Source organism: Eucyclogobius newberryi, unplaced genomic scaffold, assembly GCF_026437365.1.
Source record: "Eucyclogobius newberryi isolate DKJ021-1_F unplaced genomic scaffold, fEucNew1.0.hap1 SCAF_23, whole genome shotgun sequence".
Lineage (NCBI taxonomy): Eukaryota > Metazoa > Chordata > Actinopteri > Gobiiformes > Gobiidae > Eucyclogobius > Eucyclogobius newberryi.
This window is the reverse complement of record NW_027315868.1, coordinates 334,724-355,530: the sequence shown is the minus strand read 5'-3', so window position 1 is coordinate 355,530 and position 20,807 is coordinate 334,724. Positions and strand designations below refer to the sequence as shown.

Here is a 20,807-nt window from a genome sequence, read left to right as displayed (position 1 = left end):
CTGACTCTGGCACCAGCAGGAGGCCGGTCCATGTTTAGTCCTGACTCTGGCACCAGCAGGAGGCCGCTCCATGTTTAGTCCTGACTCTGGCACCAGCAGGAGGCCGCTCCATGTTTAGTCCTGACTCTGGCACCAGCAGGAGGCCGGTCCATGTTTAGTCCTGACTCTGGCACCAGCAGGAGGCCGGTCCATGTTTAGTCCTGACTCTGGCACCAGCAGGAGGCCGGTCCATGTTTAGTCCTGACTCTGGCACCAGCAGGAGGCCGGTCCATGTTTAGTCCTGACTCTGGCACCAGCAGGAGGCCGGTCCATGTTTAGTCCTGACTCTGGCACCAGCAGGAGGCCGGTCCATGTTTAGTCCTGACTCTGGCACCAGCAGGAGGCCGGTCCATGTTTAGTCCTGACTCTGGCACCAGCAGGAGGCCGCTCCATGTTTAGTCCTGACTCTGGCACCAGCAGGAGGCCGGTCCATGTTTAGTCCTGACTCAACAAAGTACTTCCTGTCTTCCAGATAGGACATAACCAGTTCAGGGCGGGGCCAGTGATGTCCAGTCCTCTAGTCTCTGTAAGAGGATCCCATGATGGACAGTGTCAGAGGCAGCATCAGATCTAACAGAATTAAGACTGAGGCTTTGCCCGTGTCAGTGTTCAGGAGGATGTCATTTGTCACTTTTGGAATGTTCCAGATTGAAGCTTTAACTATGTGAGTGATGCTAACAAACTGTTCAGCACAGACTTTAGAAATCTGGAGGCTCACACATGGAGGCAGCTGTAGATGAACTCAGACTGGTGATGATCTCATGGACAGTTTTGTCAGTTACTGGTGCAAAGTGAGTCCGCTCTAAGTGTCTTGGTGGTTTCAGGGTAATATTTTGCATTGTGGGATTTATAGCATTTTTAATGCCCTAAACTTTGTCATTAAAGAATAATGTAAACTCATTACATTTGATGTGGAAATGAGTTCTAACGGCAGCTGAGCTGGAGGGTTTGTTCATCTGTTACTGTGGCAACAGGACATGCCAGCAAATGAGGTTGTACATGTTCAGCTTCTCTGTGTAAATCTCTTTTTGAACCTGGAGCTTTGACTTGCACTATTTCCGTTCGGCCCGGTGACTCTCCCTTTTCTGTGCCCTGACCCAATCATCATGTCTCCATGGCAACTTCTGCTTATTTCTAACCATTTTAGCCTTTATAGGGGCGATGGTGTCCAGAACATTCAAAACAAATCATTTACATTAGAACATGAGACATTTTCAAAGTTTATCATTTCCATAAACAGTGCACCTGTCAATCACTTATGTGTCTCCGCTGAACAACTGCAGGACCAGCCTCTGAACAGCTGCAGGACCAGCCTCTGAACAGCTGCAGGACCAGCCTCTGAACAGCTGCAGGACCAGCCTCTGAACAGCTGCAGGACCAGCCTCTGAACAGCTGCAGGACCAGCCGGTGGGTTGGGAAAGAAGACATAGAAATGATCAGACAGAGCAGCATCGACCACATTGACATTTGAAATATTGACCCCCTTTGTAATGATGAGATCTAGAGTGTGCCCTCTGCTGTGGGTGGGGCCTCTCTGCTGTAGGTGGGGCCACTCTGCTGTGGGTGGGGCCACTCTGCTGTGGGTGGGGCCACTCTGCTGTGGGTGGGGCCTCTCTGCTGTGGGTGGGGCCTCTCTGCTGTGGGTGGGGCCACTCTTCTGTGGGTGGGGCCTCTCTGCTGTGGGTGGGGCCACTCTGCTGTGGGTGGGGCCACTCTGCTGTGGGTGGGGCCTCTCTGCTGTGGGTGGGGCCACTCTGCTGTGGGTGGGGCCTCTCTGCTGTGGGTGGGGCCTCTCTGCTGTAGGTGGGGCCACTCTGCTGTGGGTGGGGCCACTCTGCTGTGGGTGGGGCCACTCTGCTGTGGGTGGGGCCTCTCTGCTGTGGGTGGGGCCTCTCTGCTGTGGGTGGGGCCACTCTTCTGTGGGTGGGGCCTCTCTGCTGTGGGTGGGGCCACTCTGCTGTGGGTGGGGCCACTCTGCTGTGGGTGGGGCCTCTCTGCTGTGGGTGGGGCCACTCTGCTGTGGGTGGGGCCTCTCTGCTGTGGGTGGGGCCTCTCTGCTGTGGGTGGGGCCTCTCTGCTGTGGGTGGGGCCACTCTTCTGTGGGTGGGGCCTCTCTGCTGTGGGTGGGGCCAGCATCAAGCTCTTTAGCGTTTCTGTCACAAATATTATCAACATGCACATTGAAATCACCTGTAATGACCAAACCATCAAAGTCTGTGCGACTGAAACATCTCAGTAAAATCATCAATAAAACGTTGGCAGTGCTGGAGAGGCTTGTATAAAACAATGAAGAGAATGAGACTGTTTTAGCTCCATTTTATAGGAGACAAACTCAAATGATAAAAACACCCCAAAAGAACAACCTGCGGGTCATTTCATCTCTAAAGACAGCACAGACTCCACCCCCTTTTTTGTTTTCTCGTGTTTCAGATTCAAACTTGAAGTTGGGTGGAGCAGATTCTATCAGAACTACATTTCCTGTGTTTTTGTCAAGCCATGTTTCAGTTAAAAACATAAAATTAAGATTATAAGAAGAAATACAATTGTGAATTAAGAGAGATTTGTTACATAAGGATCTGACATTTAGCACAGCAAGTTTCAGACTAGTTTCAGTGAGACTGGGCTTTATCTTTTCACAGGGAATATGAATCACATTTCTCAGATCGGGCCTGACTCGCATTTTGTTTTCCCATCTGTGTGATGTGACTACAGAAATAGCACTAGGGGGGGCTCTTTTTACACAGGGTTCGATTTTTAATATGACAATAAGTCCCGGCAACGATTGGATTATGTTTTTTTGATCATTGAATCCTTGAGCCAGTTTGTTTCCTTGAGCCGGTTTGTTTCTTCTTCAGGACGAGAGCGAGCGGATGCCTGAGTGAGGCGGCTCCTCGTCAGGTGAGATCTTTCACACTCGGCTCCTTCAAACGTCTGTGAACATCTGTAAAGATCATGTTGTTTGTGTCCAGGGCAGGATGGGTCACCGCGCCCTCCTCCTGCTGATGCTCCTGAGGGCCACAGCGGCTCAGGACCACGCCCCTCACTCAGGTAAAACCACTGCTGAGACCCCGCTCTTCTCGCTTTCTTCACGTTTTCTTCTCGTTTCTTCTGTTTCTTCTTGTTTCTTCTCGTTTCTTCTTGTTTATTCATCATGTTACTTCGTTTTCTTCTCGTTTTCTTCTAGTTTTCTTCTCGTTTCTTCTCGTTTTTTCTCGTTTCTTATTTTCTTCTCATTTTCTTCTCGTTTCTTCTCGTTTCTTCTCGTTTCTTCTCATTTTCTTCTCATTTTCTTCTCGTTTCTTCTCGTTTCTTCTCGTTTCTTCTCATTTTCTTCTCATTTTCTTCTCGTTTCTTCTCGTTTCTTCTCGTTTCTTCTCGTTTCTTCTCATTTTCTTCTCATTTTCTTCTCGTTTCTTTCTCGTTTCTTCTTGTTTCTTCTCGTTTATTCATTATGTTTCTTCGTTTTCTTCTCGTTTCTTCTCCTTCAGGTCCTTCCGTTGCCTCCACAGTCACTCTGGACTCTCCCCCTGTCACGGACGCTCCTCCGGCCCCTCCCACTCCCACAGCCCCGCCCACACTGCCTCCCCTGACCACGCCCATCGCCACCTCGGCCCCGCCCACTCTGTCTCCGACCGCTGAGCCCGAGGTCGCTCCGTCCTCGGGTCATGATGCCTCGACTCTGGTTCTGTCTGCGCCGCCTCCGGACGAGCCGAGTCCAGACGCCACTGCTGAGGAGCCCGTGACCACGCCCACAGCCACGCCCACAGCTGCCACGCCCACAGCTGCCACGCCCACAGCTGCCACGCCCGACCACAGCCCCACAGCGCCCCTGCAGGACACGTCCAGCATCGCGTCTGACCTCACCACTGTCGACCCGAGCGACGGAGACTATAGTCTGGAGACCGACACCACGCACGATCCTGAGCCTGACTTCACCTCCCACTCCACGCCCCACGGTACGACCCGGTTTAGACCCGGCCTAGGCCCGGTTTAGACCCGGCCTAGGCCCGGTTTAGACCCGGCCTAGACCCGGTTTAGACCCGGTTCAGACCTGGTGAACTCAGAGCATGTTTGTGTTTCAGACTCTGAGGACGTTCCCATCATCGCTGTGATGGTCGCTCTGTCGTCTCTGCTCGTCATCATCTTCATCATCATCATCCTGTACATGCTCAGGTGTGTCAGATGCCCTCCCCGTGCCTCAGATGCCCTCCCCGTGCCTAAGATGCCCTCCCCGTGCCTCAGATGGCCTCCCCGTGCCTCAGATGGCCTCCCCGTGCCTCAGATGGCCTCCCCGTGCCTCAGATGCCCTCCCCGTGCCTCAGATGCCCTCCCCGTGCCTCAGATGGCCTCCCCGTGCCTCAGATGCCCTCCCCGTGCCTCAGATGGCCTCCCCGTGCCTCAGATGGCCTCCCCGTGCCTCAGATGCCCTCCCCGTGCCTAAGATGCCCTCCCCGTGCCTCAGATGCCCTCCCCGTGCCTCAGATGCCCTCCCCCTCCCCGTGCTTCAGATGCCCTCCCCGTGCCTCAGATGCCCTCCCCGTGCCTCAGATGCCCTCCCCGTGCCTCAGATGGCCTCCCCGTGCCTCAGATGCCCTCCCCGTGCCTCAGATGCCCTCCCCGTGCTTCAGATGCCCTCCCGTGCCTCAGATGCCCTCCCCGTGCTTCAGATGCCCTCCCCGTGCCTAAGATGCCCTCCCCGTGCCTCAGATGCCCTCCCCGTGCCTCAGATGCCCTCCCCGTGCCTCAGATGCCCTCCCCGTGCTTCAGATGCCCTCCCCGTGCCTCAGATGCCCTCCCGTGTGTCTAACCCTCTGCTCTCTTCAGGTTTAAGAAGTACAAACAGGCCGGGAGCCACTCCAGCTCCTTCAGACTGACAAACGGACGCTCTGAGGACACGGGTGAGTCACGTGATCATGTTCAAACACATCCACTGTAACTCCACCCACATGCTCGGTTACCACGGTGACGCCTGGTTGAAGGTGTGACTCTGACTCACTGTGACTTTTATTCATATTTCATGTCAACAAAATAATGAAAACTTACATCAGGTTATTTAAATGTATTTGAACTGCATAAAGTAAAAGTAGAAACGCTCTCGACCATAAGAAATGTGTGGACGCTGCAAAAGTCAATGTCATTTAGTTTAAAAGAATGTTCAGTGTAAAACTTTAAATTATTAAATCATTTTTAACACACTTGTTTTTTTCAGGCATAAATACAAAGTAATGAATGTTGTAATGTGTCTGGCGCCCCCATCTGGCCGCAGCACATCATCACATTTACATCTCCTTCATAAATAATAACGAAAGAGAAAGATTTGACTCTAAAACTGTCTCATTCATTAGAAGTTTAGAAACTCGAGAATCAGTTTAATTAAAGAGTTTCAAAGAGAAGTGACGGGTTCAAATAGAACTGAGGACACAGCGCGCCCTGCTGGACAGGTCAGGCATTATGTTCCCCTGAGAGTGAGAACGTTCCTGCAGGAGCACAAAGTGACACACTGTGGCTTTAACTTCAATTTGTCATTCAGAAGCTCAGCAGCAGCAGCAGCAGCAGCAGCAGCAGCAGCAGCAGCAGCAGCAGCAGCAGAGCAGCAGCAGCAGCAGTAGCAGTCGCAGTAGTAGTCGCAGTAGTAGTCGCAGTAGTAGTCGCAGTAGTAGTCGCAGTAGCAGTCGCAGTAGCAGTCGCAGTAGTAGTCGCAGTAGTAGTCGCAGTCGCAGTAGCAGTCGCAGTAGTAGTCGCAGTAGCAGTCCCAGTAGCAGTCGCAGTAGTAGTCGCAGTAGTAGTCGCAGTAGTAGTCGCAGTAGCAGTAGTAGTCGCAGTAGTAGTCGCAGTAGCAGTCGCAGTAGTAGTCGCAGTAGTAGTCGCAGTAGCAGTCGCAGTAGCAGTCGCAGTAGTAGTCGCAGTAGTAGTCGCAGTCGCAGTAGCAGTCGCAGTAGTAGTCGCAGTAGCAGTCCCAGTAGCAGTCGCAGTAGTAGTCGCAGTAGTAGTCGCAGTAGTAGTCGCAGTAGCAGTCGCAGTAGCAGTCGCAGTAGTAGTCGCAGTAGTAGTCGCAGTCGCAGTAGCAGTCGCAGTAGTAGTCGCAGTAGCAGTCCCAGTAGCAGTCGCAGTAGTAGTCGCAGTAGTAGTCGCAGTAGTAGTCGCAGTAGCAGTAGTAGTCGCAGTAGTAGTCGCAGTAGCAGTCGCAGTAGTAGTCGCAGTAGCAGTAGTAGTCGCAGTAGTAGTCGCAGTAGTAGTCGCAGTAGTAGTCGCAGTAGCAGTAGTAGTCGCAGTAGTAGTCGCAGTAGTAGTCGCAGTAGCAGTCGCAGTAGTAGTCGCAGTAGCAGTAGTAGTCGCAGTAGTAGTCGCAGTAGTAGTCGCAGTAGTAGTCGCAGTAGCAGTAGTAGTCTTAGTAGTAGTCGCAGTAGCAGTCGCAGTAGCAGTCGCAGTAGTAGTAGTAGTCGCAGTAGTAGTCGCAGTAGTAGTCGCAGTAGTAGTCGCAGTAGCAGTCGCAGTAGCAGTCGCAGTAGTAGTCGCAGTAGTAGTCGCAGTCGCAGTAGCAGTCGCAGTAGTAGTCGCAGTAGCAGTCCCAGTAGCAGTCGCAGTAGTAGTCGCAGTAGTAGTCGCAGTAGTAGTCGCAGTAGCAGTAGTAGTCGCAGTAGCAGTCGCAGTAGCAGTCGCAGTAGTAGTCGCAGTAGCAGTAGTAGTCGCAGTAGTAGTCGCAGTAGTAGTCGCAGTAGTAGTCGCAGTAGTAGTCGCAGTAGCAGTAGTAGTCGCAGTAGTAGTCGCAGTAGTAGTCGCAGTAGCAGTAGTAGTCGCAGTAGTAGTCGCAGTAGCAGTCGCAGTAGTAGTCGCAGTAGCAGTAGTAGTCGCAGTAGTAGTCGCAGTAGTAGTCGCAGTAGTAGTCGCAGTAGTAGTCGCAGTAGCAGTCGCAGTAGTAGTCGCAGTAGTAGTCGCAGTAGTAGTCGCAGTAGCAGTAGTAGTCGCAGTAGTAGTCGCAGTAGCAGTCGCAGTAGTAGTCGCAGTAGTAGTCGCAGTAGTAGTCGCAGTAGTAGTCGCAGTAGTAGTCGCAGTAGTAGTCGCAGTAGTAGTCGCAGTAGCAGTAGTAGTCGCAGTAGTAGTCGCAGTAGTAGTTGCAGTAGCAGTCGCAGTAGTAGTCGCAGTAGCAGTCGCAGTAGTAGTCGCAGTAGTAGTCGCAGTAGTAGCAGCAGCAGCAGCAGCAGCAGTCGTAGTAGCAGTCGCAGTCGCAGTAGTAGTCGCAGTAGTAGTCGCAGTAGCAGTAGTAGTCGCAGTAGTAGTCGCAGTAGCAGTCGCAGTAGTAGTCGCAGTAGCAGTAGTAGTCGCAGTAGTAGTCGCAGTAGTAGTCGCAGTAGCAGTCGCAGTAGTAGTCGCAGTAGTAGTCGCAGTAGTAGTCGCATTAGTAGTCGCAGTAGTAGTCGCAGTAGTAGTCGCAGTAGCAGTCGCAGTAGCAGTCGCAGTAGCAGTCGCAGTAGCAGTCGCAGTAGCAGTCGCAGTAGCAGTCGCAGTAGCAGTCGCAGTAGTAGTCGCAGTAGTAGTCGCAGTAGTAGCAGCAGCAGCAGCAGCAGCAGCAGCAGCAGCAGCAGCAGCAGTCGTAGTAGCAGTAGTAGTCGCAGTAGCAGCAGCAGTCGTAGTAGCAGTCGCAGTCGCAGTAGTAGTCGCAGTAGTAGTCGCAGTAGTAGTCGCAGTAGCAGCAGCAGCAGCAGCAGCAGCAGCAGCAGCAGCAGCAGTAGCAGCCGCAGTCGCAGTAGTAGTCGCAGTAGCAGTCGCAGTAGCAGTCGCAGTAGCAGTCGCAGTAGCAGTCGCAGTAGCAGTCGCAGTAGCAGTCGCAGTAGCAGTCGCAGTAGTAGTCGCAGTAGTAGAGGAACGGTAACGTGTCTCAGTATTTATGAATAAGACAAAACACCTTTTGGACTGAAACGTTTCACATTTGAGATGAGATCAGTTTATTCAGTTTCTTTAAACGTGAACTTCCAGGTTGTAATGCAGACTCCAGGGGCCTTGGTGGCGCTGTGGGACACAAACACAGACTCCAGGGGCCTTGGTGGCGCTGTGGGACACAGACTCCAGGGGCCTTGGTGGCGCTGTGGGACACAGACTCCAGGGGCCTTGGTGGCGCTGTGGGACACAAAGGCTGTGGGAGTTGGGCGCGACATTCACCAGACGAGGACCTGTTACACAGGCTCTGGTTGTGTTTGTGTTGCAGAGCTGCAGAGTGTGCCGCTATTGGCTCGCTCGCCCAGCACAAACAGGAAGTACCCGCCTCTTCCTGTCGACAAACTGGAGGAGGAAATGAACCGGCGAATGGCAGACGACAACAAGCTCTTCAGGGAGGAGTTTAATGTGAGGCGATTTACACACAGTATACTAATATATAATGATATATAATGATATACAATAATATATAATAATATATAATGACATACATCCATCCATCCATTTTCTTCCGCTTTATCCGGGGCCGGGTCGCGGGGGCAGCAGTCTAACCAGGGGCTCCCAGACTTCCCTCTCCCCAGACACTTCCTCTAACTCCTCCGGGGGGATCCCGAGGCGTTCCCAGGCCAGCCGAGAGACATAGTCTCTCCAGCGTGTCCTGGGTCTTCCCCGGGGCCTCTTCCCGGTGGGACACACGCGCGCTCTCACCGGCCTCTCACGCGCTGCGCTCTCACCGGCCTCTCACACGCGCTCTCACCGGCCTCTCACACACGCTCTCACCGGCCTCTCACACGCTGCGCTCTCACCGGCCTCTCACACGCGCACTCTCACCGGCCTCTCACACGCTCACGCGCGCGCTCTCACCGGCCTCTCACACGCGCGCTCTCACCGGCCTCTCACACGCGCTCTCACCGGCCTCTCACACGCGCTCTCACCGGCCTCTCACACGCGCGCTCTCACCGGCCTCTCACACGCGCTCTCACCGGCCTCTCACACGCGCTCTCACCGGCCTCTCACACGCGCGCTCTCACCGGCCTCTCACACGCTGCGCTCTCACCGGCCTCTCACACGCGCTCTCACCGGCCTCTCACACACGCTCTCACCGGCCTCTCACACGCTGCGCTCTCACCGGCCTCTCACACGCGCGCTCCCACCGGCCTCTCACACGCGCACTCTCACCGGCCTCTCACACGCTCACGCGCTGCGCTCTCACCGGCCTCTCACACGCGCGCTCTCACCGGCCTCTCACACACGCGCTCTCACCGGCCTCTCACGCGCGCTCTCACCGGCCTCTCACACACGCACTCTCACCGGCCTCTCACACACGCGCTCTCACCGGCCTCTCACACACGCGCTCTCACCGGCCTCTCACACACGCGCTCTCACCGGCCTCTCACACACGCTCTCACCGGCCTCTCACACACGCACTCTCACCGGCCTCTCACGCGCACTCTCACCGGCCTCTCACACGCTGCGCTCTCACCGGCCTCTCACACACGCGCTCTCACCGGCCTCTCACGCGCGCTCTCACCGGCCTCTCACACACGCACTCTCACCGGCCTCTCACACGCGCGCTCTCACCGGCCTCTCTCACACGCGCTCTCACCGGCCTCTCACGCGCGCTCTCACCGGCCTCTCACACGCGCGCTCTCACCGGCCTCTCACACGCGCGCTCTCACCGGCCTCTCACACGCGCTCTCACCGGCCTCTCACACGCGCGCTCTCACCGGCCTCTCACACGCGCTCTCACCGGCCTCTCACACGCGCTCTCACCGGCCTCTCACACGCGCGCTCTCACCGGCCTCTCACGCGCGCGCTCTCACCGGCCTCTCACACGCGCGCTCTCACCGGCCTCTCACACGCGCTCTCACCGGCCTCTCACACGCGCTCTCACCGGCCTCTCTCACGCGCGCTCTCACCGGCCTCTCACACGCGCGCTCTCACCGGCCTCTCACGCGCGCTCTCACCGGCCTCTCACACGCACTCTCACCGGCCTCTCTCACGCGCGCGCTCTCACCGGCCTCTCACGCGCGCTCTCACCGGCCTCTCTCACACGCGCGCTCTCACCGGCCTCTCACACGCGCGCTCTCACCGGCCTCTCACGCGCGCTCTCACCGGCCTCTCTCACGCTGCGCTCTCACCGGCCTCTCACGCGCGCTCTCACCGGCCTCTCACACGCGCGCTCTCACCGGCCTCTCACACGCGCGCTCTCACCGGCCTCTCACACGCGCGCTCTCACCGGCCTCTCACACGCGCCGCTCTCACCGGCTTTGCAAACTTCAATTTGGCAAGCGGTTTTACGTACGTGTTCATATTAATCCATAACGTTATTGACACACAGGTAGAGAAGACGCGGAGAGACTGTTTAGCCAATCAGAATGCAGAACACAATGCATGATGAAAATCCGCGAAGCAGCGAGAAAAGTGAACCGCGTTATAGCGAGGGATCACTGTACAATAATATATAATATATAATAATATATAATACTATACAATAATATATAATGACATGTAGTTTGTTTACTGGTCATACATGTTTTAAACATGTGATTAGCTCGTTCACACAGTAAATATCCAGAACATTCTGCTCTGACGTTCACACTTTTTATCATTCAAATGTCGTCAGGGTTAGAGTTTGTACATGTGCTGAACAATGATCCACATGAGGCGAGCTGCAGTTTGTGAAGATCAAATATTTCATATATTTGTGTTTCAGGCGCTGCCGGTTTGTCCGATCCAGGCGTCATGTGACGCTGCGTCCAAAGAAGAAAACAAAGAGAAGAACCGATACGTCAACATCCTGCCATGTGAGTTCTGCAGTACTTTGTGTACTTTATATATGTGTACTTTTATATTCGTGTACTGCAGAGGTCCTTCATTGTAAATGTGAGATAACGCTGTGTCTCAGACGATCACTCCAGAGTTCATCTGTCGCAGCTCGAGGGAGTTCCAGACTCCGACTTCATTAACGCCTCCTTCATAAACGTAAGTGCCCCATATGTCACTGTAATAAACATGTTATTACTATAAAGCCTCCTTCATAAACGTAAGTGCCCCATATGTCACTGTAATAATCATGTTATTACTATAAAGCCTCCTTCATAAACGTAAGTGCCCCATATGTCACTGTAATAATCATGTTATTACTATAAAGCCTCCTTCATAAACGTAAGTGCCCCATATGTCACTGTAATAATCATGTTATTACTATAAAGCCTCCTTCATAAACGTAAGTGCCCCATATGTCACTGTAATAATCATGTTATTACTATAAAGCCTCCTTCATAAACGTAAGTGCCCCATATGTCGCTGTAATAAACATGTTATTACTATAAAGCCTCCTTCATAAACGTAAGTGCCCCATATGTCACTGTAATAAACATGTTATTACTATAAAGCCTCCTTCATAAACGTAAGTGCCCCATATGTTACTGTAATAAACATGTTATTACTATAAAGCCTCCTTCATAAACGTAAGTGCCCCATATGTCACTGTAATAAACATGTTATTACTATAAAGCCTCCTTCATAAACGTAAGTGCCCCATATGTTACTGTAATAAACATGTTATTACTATAAAGCCTCCTTCATAAACGTAAGTGCCCCATATGTCACTGTAATAAACATGTTATTACTATAAAGCCTCCTTCATAAACGTAAGTGCCCCATATGTCACTGTAATAAACATGTTATTACTATAAAGCCTCCTTCATAAACGTAAGTGCCCCATATGTCGCTGTAATAAACATGTTATTACTATAAAGCCTCCTTCATAAACGTTAATGCCCCATATATCGCTGTAATAAACATGTTATTACTATAAAGCCTCCTTCATAAACGTTAGTGCCCCATATATCGCTGTAATAAACATGTTATTACTATAAAGCCTCCTTCATAAACGTTAGTGCCCCATATATCGCTGTAATAAACATGTTATTACTATAAAGCCTCCTTCATAAACGTAAGTGCCCCATATGTCACTGTAATAAACATGTTATTACTATAAAGCCTTCTTCATAAACGTAAGTGCCCCATATGTCACTGTAATAAACATGTTATTACTATAAAGCCTCCTTCATAAACGTAAGTGCCCCATATGTTACTGTAATAAACATGTTATTACTATAAAGCCTCCTTCATAAACGTTAGTGCCCCATATGTCGCTGTAATAAACATGTTATTACTATAAAGCCTCCTTCATAAACGTAAGTGCCCCATATGTCACTGTAATAATCATGTTATTACTATAAAGCCTCCTTCATAAACGTTAGTGCCCCATATGTCACTGTAATAAACATGTTATTACTATAAAGCCTCCTTCATAAACGTAAGTGCCCCATATGTCGCTGTAATAAACATGTTATTACTATAAAGCCTCCTTCATAAACGTTAGTGCCCCATATGTCACTGAATAAACATGTTATTACTATAAAGCCTCCTTCATAAACATAAGTGCCCCATATGTCACTGTAATAAACATGTTATTACTATAAAGCCTCCTTTATAAACGTAAGTGCCCCATATGTCACTGTAATAAACATGTTATTACTATGAAGCCTCCTTCATAAACGTAAGTGCCCCATATGTTACTGTAATAAACATGTTATTACTATAAAGCCTCCTTCATAAACGTAAGTGCCCCATATGTCGCTGTAATAAACATGTTATTACTATAAAGCCTCCTTCATAAACGTTAGTGCCCCATATGTCACTGTAATAAACATGTTATTACTATAAAGCCTCCTTCATAAACGTAAGTGCCCCATATGTCACTGTAATAAACATGTTATTACTATAAAGCCTCCTTCATAAACGTTAGTGCCCCATATGTCACTGTAATAAACATGTTATTACTATAAAGCCTCCTTCATAAACGTTAGTGCCCCATATGTCACTGTAATAAACATGTTATTACTATAAAGCCTCCTTCATAAACGTAAGTGCCCCATATGTCACTGTAATAAACATGTTATTACTATGAAGCCTCCTTCATAAACGTAAGTGCCCCATATGTCACTGTAATAAACATGTTATTACTATAAAGCAGTGGTCCCCAAACTACGGCCCGCGGGCCGCATCCGGCCCGTTGGGCCTTTCAATCCGGCCCGCCAAGCTTGTCCAAGTTATATTAAAAAAAAAAAAAAATTTAAATTCTTTTTTTTTTTGCCGTAGGCTTTTTTAGACAGTAGATGGAATGAGAAAGAAAGGAAGGGGAATGATGAGAGAGAAAGGAGGACATGCAGCAAATGTCGGAGTCGGGATTCAAACTCACGATACTGTGGCCGTTCATTTTACCTTTGGCCTGTAATGCCCACATTTCCCCAAGAGATGGCACTGTTCCCTCTAAGCTGCACCTGCGCAGCTGCGCACTGCTCGCACTTAGTGCGCAGCTGCGCACTGCTCGCACTTAGTGCGCTGCTCGCGCAGCTGCGCACTGCTCGCACTTAGTGCGCTGCTCGCACAAGAAAATCTATGGCGTGCAGAAAATAAAATTCACCACAAACGGCCACTGGGGCCAATCAAGCAGGAAGAGCAAGTGTTTGACACTGAAGAAGACTCTTGTGGACAGTAGAAGACTCTTGTGGACAGAAGAAGACTCTTGTGGACAGTAGAAGACTCTTGTGGACAGTAGAAGACTCTTGTGGACAGTAGAAGACTCTTGTGGACAGTAGAAGACTCTTGTGGACAGTAGAAGACTCATGTGGACAGTAGAAGACTCTTGTGGACAGTAGAAGACTCATGTGGACAGTAGAAGACTCTTGTGGACAGTAGAAGAAGACTCTTGTGGACAGTAGAAGACTCTTGTGGATAGTAGAAGACTCTTGTGGATAGTAGAAGACTCTTGTGGATAGTAGAAGACTCTTGTGGACAGTAGAAGACTCATGTGGACAGTAGAAGACTCATGTGGACAGTAGAAGACTCATGTGGACAGTAGAAGACTCTTGTGGACAGTAGAAGAAGACTCTTGTGGACAGTAGAAGACTCTTGTGGACAGTAGAAGACTCTTGTGGACAGTAGAAGACTCTTGTGGACAGTAGAAGACTCTTGTGGACAGTAGAAGACTCTTGTGGACAGTAGAAGTCTTGTGGACAGTAGAAGACTCTTGTGGACAGTAGAAGACTCATGTGGACAGTAGAAGACAGTAGATAATTAATCATTATTTAATGCATTTGTTGCTTTGTTACAAGTTACAGGTCAAATCTTGCGTGTCATTTATAGTAATTCATTCGTTCACACAAACACACCATATTTTCCTGGCCCCGCCCCTCTCCTGGCCCCGCCCCTCGGCCAAATGTTAGAACCCAATGTGGCCCTTGAGTCAAAAAGTTTGGGGACCACTGATCTAAAGCCTCCTTCATATGTCGCTGTAATAAACATGTTATTACCATAAAGCCTCCTTCATATGTCGCTGTAATAATCATGTTATTACTATAAAGCCTCCTTCATATGTCGCTGTAATAATCATGTTATTACTATAAAGCCTCCTTCATATGTCGCTGTAATAAACATGTTATTACTATAAAGCCTCCTTCATATGTCGCTGTAATAATCATGTTATTACTATAAAGCCTCCTTCATATGTCGCTGTAATAAACATGTTATTACTATAAAGCCTCCTTCATATGTCGCTGTAATAATCATGTTATTACTATAAAGCCTCCTTCATGTGTCGCTGTAATAATCATGTTATTACTATAAAGCCTCCTTCATATGTCGCTGTAATAAACATGTTATTACTATAAAGCCTCCTTCATATGTCGCTGTAATAATCATGTTATTACTATAAAGCCTCCTTCATATGTCGCTGTAATAATCATGGTATTACCATAAAGCCTCCTTCATATGTCGCTGTAATAAACGTGTTATTATAATGTTTCCTGTGCTCATCAGGGTTATCAGGACAAGAACAAGTTCATCGCTGCTCAAGGTAAAACATGATTATTAATTATTATGAATTGATTGATTTATTGAGAGCGTTTTTTTAGTTGTGTTTGTTGTTGGTGTCAGGGCCAAAAGAGGAAACTGTGAACGACTTCTGGAGAATGATCTGGGAACAAAACACATCAACCATCGTCATGGTGACCAACCTGAAAGAGAGGAAAGAGGTGAGTCATGTGACGAGCTGAAAGTCCCCGCCCCCTGTTTGCCAGTCGCAGGTTTGACTCTTTCAACTTAACCCTTCGGGGTCCGGAGCTTTTTTGGCCGTTTTTGGGTACCTTTAATTTTGCCCTGATATACTACATTAAGACATGTTTACCAGACCAATGTTGGGTATCTTTTTTTCAGCACAACCTCACCTATATATATATCTATGTATGATCAGCTAGTTAGTTTTTCACTTTGACAAACTATTTCAACATACTGGACCTAAACACACACAGAAAACACAAAGTCCGTCTAGAAAAAATATGTTTTTTTCATTGTAAAACCCTCAAACATGCTCAACCAAGCGTTTAAAAAGGTTCAAACTGAACCACAAGGTGCAAATATGAACATATCAAAGAATTCTTGTGATATATACAAGCAATAAACCACTATTTACAAGAGAAAGTAGGTAAATCCTCAGGCGTTTCTAACTAAACCAGGTCTAAACAAGGTCCAACCCAGGTCTAAATAAACCAGGACTAAACCAGGACTAAACCAGGACTAAACCAGGACTAAACCAGGACTAAAGCAGGACTAAAGCAGGACTAAAGCAGGACTAAAGCAGGTCTAAAGCAGGTCTAAACCAGGACTAAACCAGGACTAAACCAGGACTAAACCAGGACTAAAGCGGGTCTAAACCAGGACTAAAGCAGGACTAAAGCAGGACTAAAGCAGGTCTAAAGCAGGTCTAAACCAGGACTAAACCAGGACTAAACCAGGACTAAACCAGGACTAAAGCGGGTCTAAACCAGGTCTAAACTTGATCAACATGAAGTTTGCCCCTCATTTTGCTTCACAACTATATTACTGACAATGAAATACTTGAAATACTAAAACTCTCAGAAACTACTCAAAAACAGCATGATTCCTCTCGTTCGTTCTTCCTCTTTGACCATTTGTCATGTGACTAATGTTTACGTTCCTCCTGTGCGTCCTGAACATCCGGGTTAGCACAAGGCTAACTTTTTTTTTCCGTTTCGTTTTATCACAAAAGACGACAAAGTTATTATAAGAAATGTAACGCGCATAGAAAAGAGCGCATATTTTTCTGCACATTTTTAATGGAATTGAAATGATCATAACTTTGGTTTTATCGGGTGGATTTTATTAAAACAATTACTCTGGTCTCCACTTCCGTATGACGTCAACGGCAGCCGTCTACGTTGCTTGGTTTTCATGCTACAGGGTCCTAAAGCCGACCATGTTTTCACACGCGTCGGCGCGGGCGTCGACCCCGAAGGGTTAAGAGCGTGTATTATACTTATATATGTATTATACTTGTATATGTATTATACTTGTATATGTATTATACTTGTATATATATTATACTTATATATGTATTATACTTGTATATGTATTATACTTGTATATTTCATGTGTTTTCAGTGTAAATGTGCGCAGTACTGGCCGGACCAGGGCTGCTGGACGTACGGCAGCATCAGAGTCTCTGTGGAGGACACCACTGTGTTAGTGGACTACACAGTACGCAAGTTCTGCATACAACAGGTGAGACATACTACACAGTACGCAAGTTCTGCATACAACAGGTGAGACAAACTACACAGAACGCAAGTTCTGCATACAACAGGTGAGACATACTACACAGTACGCAAGTTCTGCATACAACAGGTGAGACAAACTACACAGAACGCAAGTTCTGCATACAACAGGTGAGACATACTACACAGTACGCAAGTTCTGCATACAACAGGTGAGACATACTACACAGTACGCAAGTTCTGCATACAACAGGTGAGACAAACTACACAGTACGCAAGTTCTGCATACAACAGGTGAGACAAACTACACAGTACGCAAGTTCTGCATACAACAGGTGAGACATACTACACAGTACGCAAGTTCTGCATACAACAGGTGAGACAAACTACACAGAACGCAAGTTCTGCATACAACAGGTGAGACAAACTACACAGAACGCAAGTTCTGCATACAACAGGTGAGACATACTACACAGTACGCAAGTTCTGCATACAACAGGTGAGACAAACTACACAGTACGCAAGTTCTGCATACAACAGGTGAGACATACTACACAGTACGCAAGTTCTGCATACAACAGGTGAGACAAACTACACAGTACGCAAGTTCTGCATACAACAGGTGAGACAAACTACACAGAACGCAAGTTCTGCATACAACAGGTGAGACATACTACACAGTACGCAAGTTCTGCATACAACAGGTGAGACAAACTACACAGTACGCAAGTTCTGCATACAACAGGTGAGACATACTACACAGTACGCAAGTTCTGCATACAACAGGTGAGACATACTACACAGTACGCAAGTTCTGCATACAACAGGTGAGACAAACTACACAGTACGCAAGTTCTGCATACAACAGGTGAGACAAACTACACAGAACGCAAGTTCTGCATACAACAGGTGAGACATACTACACAGTACGCAAGTTCTGCATACAACAGGTGAGACAAACTACACAGTACGCAAGTTCTGCATACAACAGGTGAGACATACTACACAGTACGCAAGTTCTGCATACAACAGGTGAGACAAACTACACAGTACGCAAGTTCTGCATACAACAGGTGAGACATACTACACAGTACGCAAGTTCTGCATACAACAGGTGAGACAAACTACACAGTACGCAAGTTCTGCATACAACAGGTGAGACAAACTACACAGAACGCAAGTTCTGCATACAACAGGTGAGACATACTACACAGTACGCAAGTTCTGCATACAACAGGTGAGACATACTACACAGTACGCAAGTTCTGCATACAACAGGTGAGACATACTACACAGTACGCAAGTTCTGCATACAACAGGTGAGACATACTACACAGTACGCAAGTTCTGCATACAACAGGTGAGACATACTACACAGTACGCAAGTTCTGCATACAACAGGTGAGACATACTACACAGTACGCAAGTTCTGCATACAACAGGTGAGACATACTACACAGTACGCAAGTTCTGCATACAACAAGTGAGACAAACTACACAGTACGCAAGTTCTGCATACAACAGGTGAGACATACTACACAGTACGCAAGTTCTGCATACAACAGGTGAGACATACTACACAGTACGCAAGTTCTGCATACAACAGGTGAGACATACTACACAGTACGCAAGTTCTGCATACAACAGGTGAGAAAACCTGGAACTGCTTTAGATTTGTGTTTTACCAAAAGGAGCCCTGTCATCTTAAGTGGGCCAAACACTAAATCAGTCGTTCTATTAAAGAAGCAGTCTGTAAAAGGGCGGGGCTCAAAGGCGGGGCTCAAAGGCGGAGACTCGTAATAGTTAATAGTTGAAAAGGTGATGGCCCCGAAGCTAATGGAGAACACAACTGAATCCACTACACCTCAGAGTGTATAAAGCTCTAAAGACACCTCAGAGTGTATAAAGCTCTAAAGACACACCTCAGAGTGTATAAAGCTCTAAAGACACACCTCAGAGCGGTATAAAGCTCTAAAGACACACCTCAGAGTGTATAAAGCTCTAAAGACACACCTCAGAGTGTATAAAGCTCTAAAGACACACCTCAGAGTGTATAAAGCTCTAAAGACACACCTCAGAGAGGTATTAAGCTCTAAAGACACACCTCAGAGTGTATAAAGCTCTAAAGACACACCTCAGAGTGTATAAAGCTCTAAAGACACACCTCAGAGTGTATAAAGCTCTAAAGACACACCTCAGAGTGTATAAAGCTCTAAAGACACACCTCAGAGTGCTATAAAGCTCTAAAGACACACCTCAGAGTGTATAAAGCTCTAAAGACACACCTCAGAGTGGTATAAAGCTCTAAAGACACACCTCAGAGTGTATAAAGCTCTAAAGACACACCTCAGAGTGTATAAAGCTCTAAAGACACACTTACTCCTTTACTTTGATCAACTTTTAACTGGCACTTAAAAAAACTCCTCCTCTCCTGATGTGACAGAGAGATGTCCCTGAAGGAGCGACTGGACTGTGCCTCATAGAGACTATTTCTATTCTGAACGTGATGTTTTTACACCTCAATTATGTCCAAAAGAACGGAACAAATCCTCCCAAACTGAATCCACAAAGATCAGACACAAGACGACATAAGACCATCTTTACACACAATGAGACACACACAAGAGGACATAAGACCATCTTTACACACAATGAGACACACACAAGACGACATAAAACCATCTTTACACACAATGAGACACACACAAGAGGACATAAGACCATCTTTACACACAATGAGACACACACAAGAGGACATAAGACCATCTTTACACACAATGAGGCACACACAAGACGACATAAGACCATCTTTACACACAATGAGACACACACAAGACGACATAAGACCATCTTTACACACAATGAGACACACACAAGACGACATAAGACCATCTTTACACACAATGAGACACACACAAGACGACATAAGACCATCTTTACACACAATGAGACACACACAAGACGACATAAGACCATCTTTACACACAATGAGACACACACAAGAGGACATAAGACCATCTTTACACACAATGAGACACACACAAGACGATATAAGACCATCTTTACACACAATGAGACACACACAAGACGACATAAGACCATCTTTACACACAATGAGACACACACAAGAGGACATAAGACCATCTTTACACACAATGAGACACACACAAGACGACATAAGACCATCTTTACACACAATGAGACACACACAAGACGACATAAGACCATCTTTACACACAATGAGACAAACACAAACACAACTAAACAAAGATGGAAGAATAAGTCTGGACTCATTTATTTAAAGTGATGAACACATTTAAAATAGAAGATTTAATTATAAAACATATTGAGGCTCTTTACGATGGTCCAACATCAAGAATTAAAATTAGGCAAGTTTATTTGTACACAAGGCAATTCAAAGTGCTTTACACAAATTAATAGTCACTTCGACTCTCAATTTCCATCTCCAACCGGCTGTTTGATGATGGAATAAAACTATCTCTAGATTTATGTGGAAAATGATTTAATCTGGATCTGATTTAAAATTCTACAATGATCAAAAGAAAAAGGAGGCGGAGTTTATGACTTTATTTCAGGTGAAATGAGAGCGTTGCTGGTGTGATCCAGAATGTTGTGCTCAATGGTCTTATACTGAGAGTCATGTGGTGCCTGAGGTTCCTGTACAGGTCTTATACTGAGAGTCATGTGGTGCCTGAGGTTCCTGTACAGGTCTCATACTGAGAGTAATGTGGTGCCGGGGGTTCCTGTACAGGTCTTATACTGAGAGTAATGTGGTGCCGGGGGTTCCTGTACAGTTCTTACTGCAGATGACAGACGCTTGAGTCTGACGGAGGAAGTGAAGAATCCCTGGCTCAAATCTGTGCTTACAACATGGAAGGAGCTGATCAGAACAAACAAACTAAACAAAGATAGACTAATAGAACTGACCTGAGACTCAAGGTCTGGAGCACAAAAGGTCTAAAGGTTTTTCCATCCATCCATCTTCTTCCGCTTTATCCGGGGCCGGGTCGCAGGGGCAGCAGTCTGAGCAGGGACTCCCAGACTTCCTTCTCCCCAGACACTTCCTCCAACTCCTCGGGGGGATCCCGAGGCGTTCCCAGGCCAGCCGAGAGACATAGTCTCTCCAACGTGTCCTGGGTCTTCCCCGGGGCCTCTTCCCGGTGGGACATG

At 47.8% G+C, this 20,807-nt stretch overlaps 1 protein-coding gene across 2 annotated transcripts in view; it reads left to right on the top strand.

Annotated features, from left to right (window-relative positions):
• Positions 1–2,891: 2,891 nt before the first annotated feature.
• Positions 2,892–20,807, top strand: part of ptpra (protein tyrosine phosphatase receptor type A) — a 46,986-nt gene continuing 29,070 nt past the window's right edge. Inside the window, exons 1-11 of one of the 2 annotated variants that reach the window (XM_072459526.1) lie at positions 2,892–2,937; positions 3,009–3,087; positions 3,528–3,995; positions 4,122–4,212; positions 4,864–4,937; positions 8,243–8,379; positions 10,688–10,778; positions 10,880–10,956; positions 14,863–14,899; positions 14,980–15,077; positions 16,504–16,623. In XM_072459526.1, coding sequence (XP_072315627.1) covers positions 3,015–3,087; positions 3,528–3,995; positions 4,122–4,212; positions 4,864–4,937; positions 8,243–8,379; positions 10,688–10,778; positions 10,880–10,956; positions 14,863–14,899; positions 14,980–15,077; positions 16,504–16,623 — 1,266 coding nt within the window. In that variant the 5' untranslated portion in view covers positions 2,892–2,937; positions 3,009–3,014. Of the gene's footprint in view, positions 2,938–3,008; positions 3,088–3,527; positions 3,996–4,121; positions 4,213–4,863; positions 4,938–8,242; positions 8,380–10,687; positions 10,779–10,879; positions 10,957–14,862; positions 14,900–14,979; positions 15,078–16,503; positions 16,624–20,807 lie in introns of those variants that run through there. The other variant, XM_072459525.1, reaches the window with a different exon arrangement.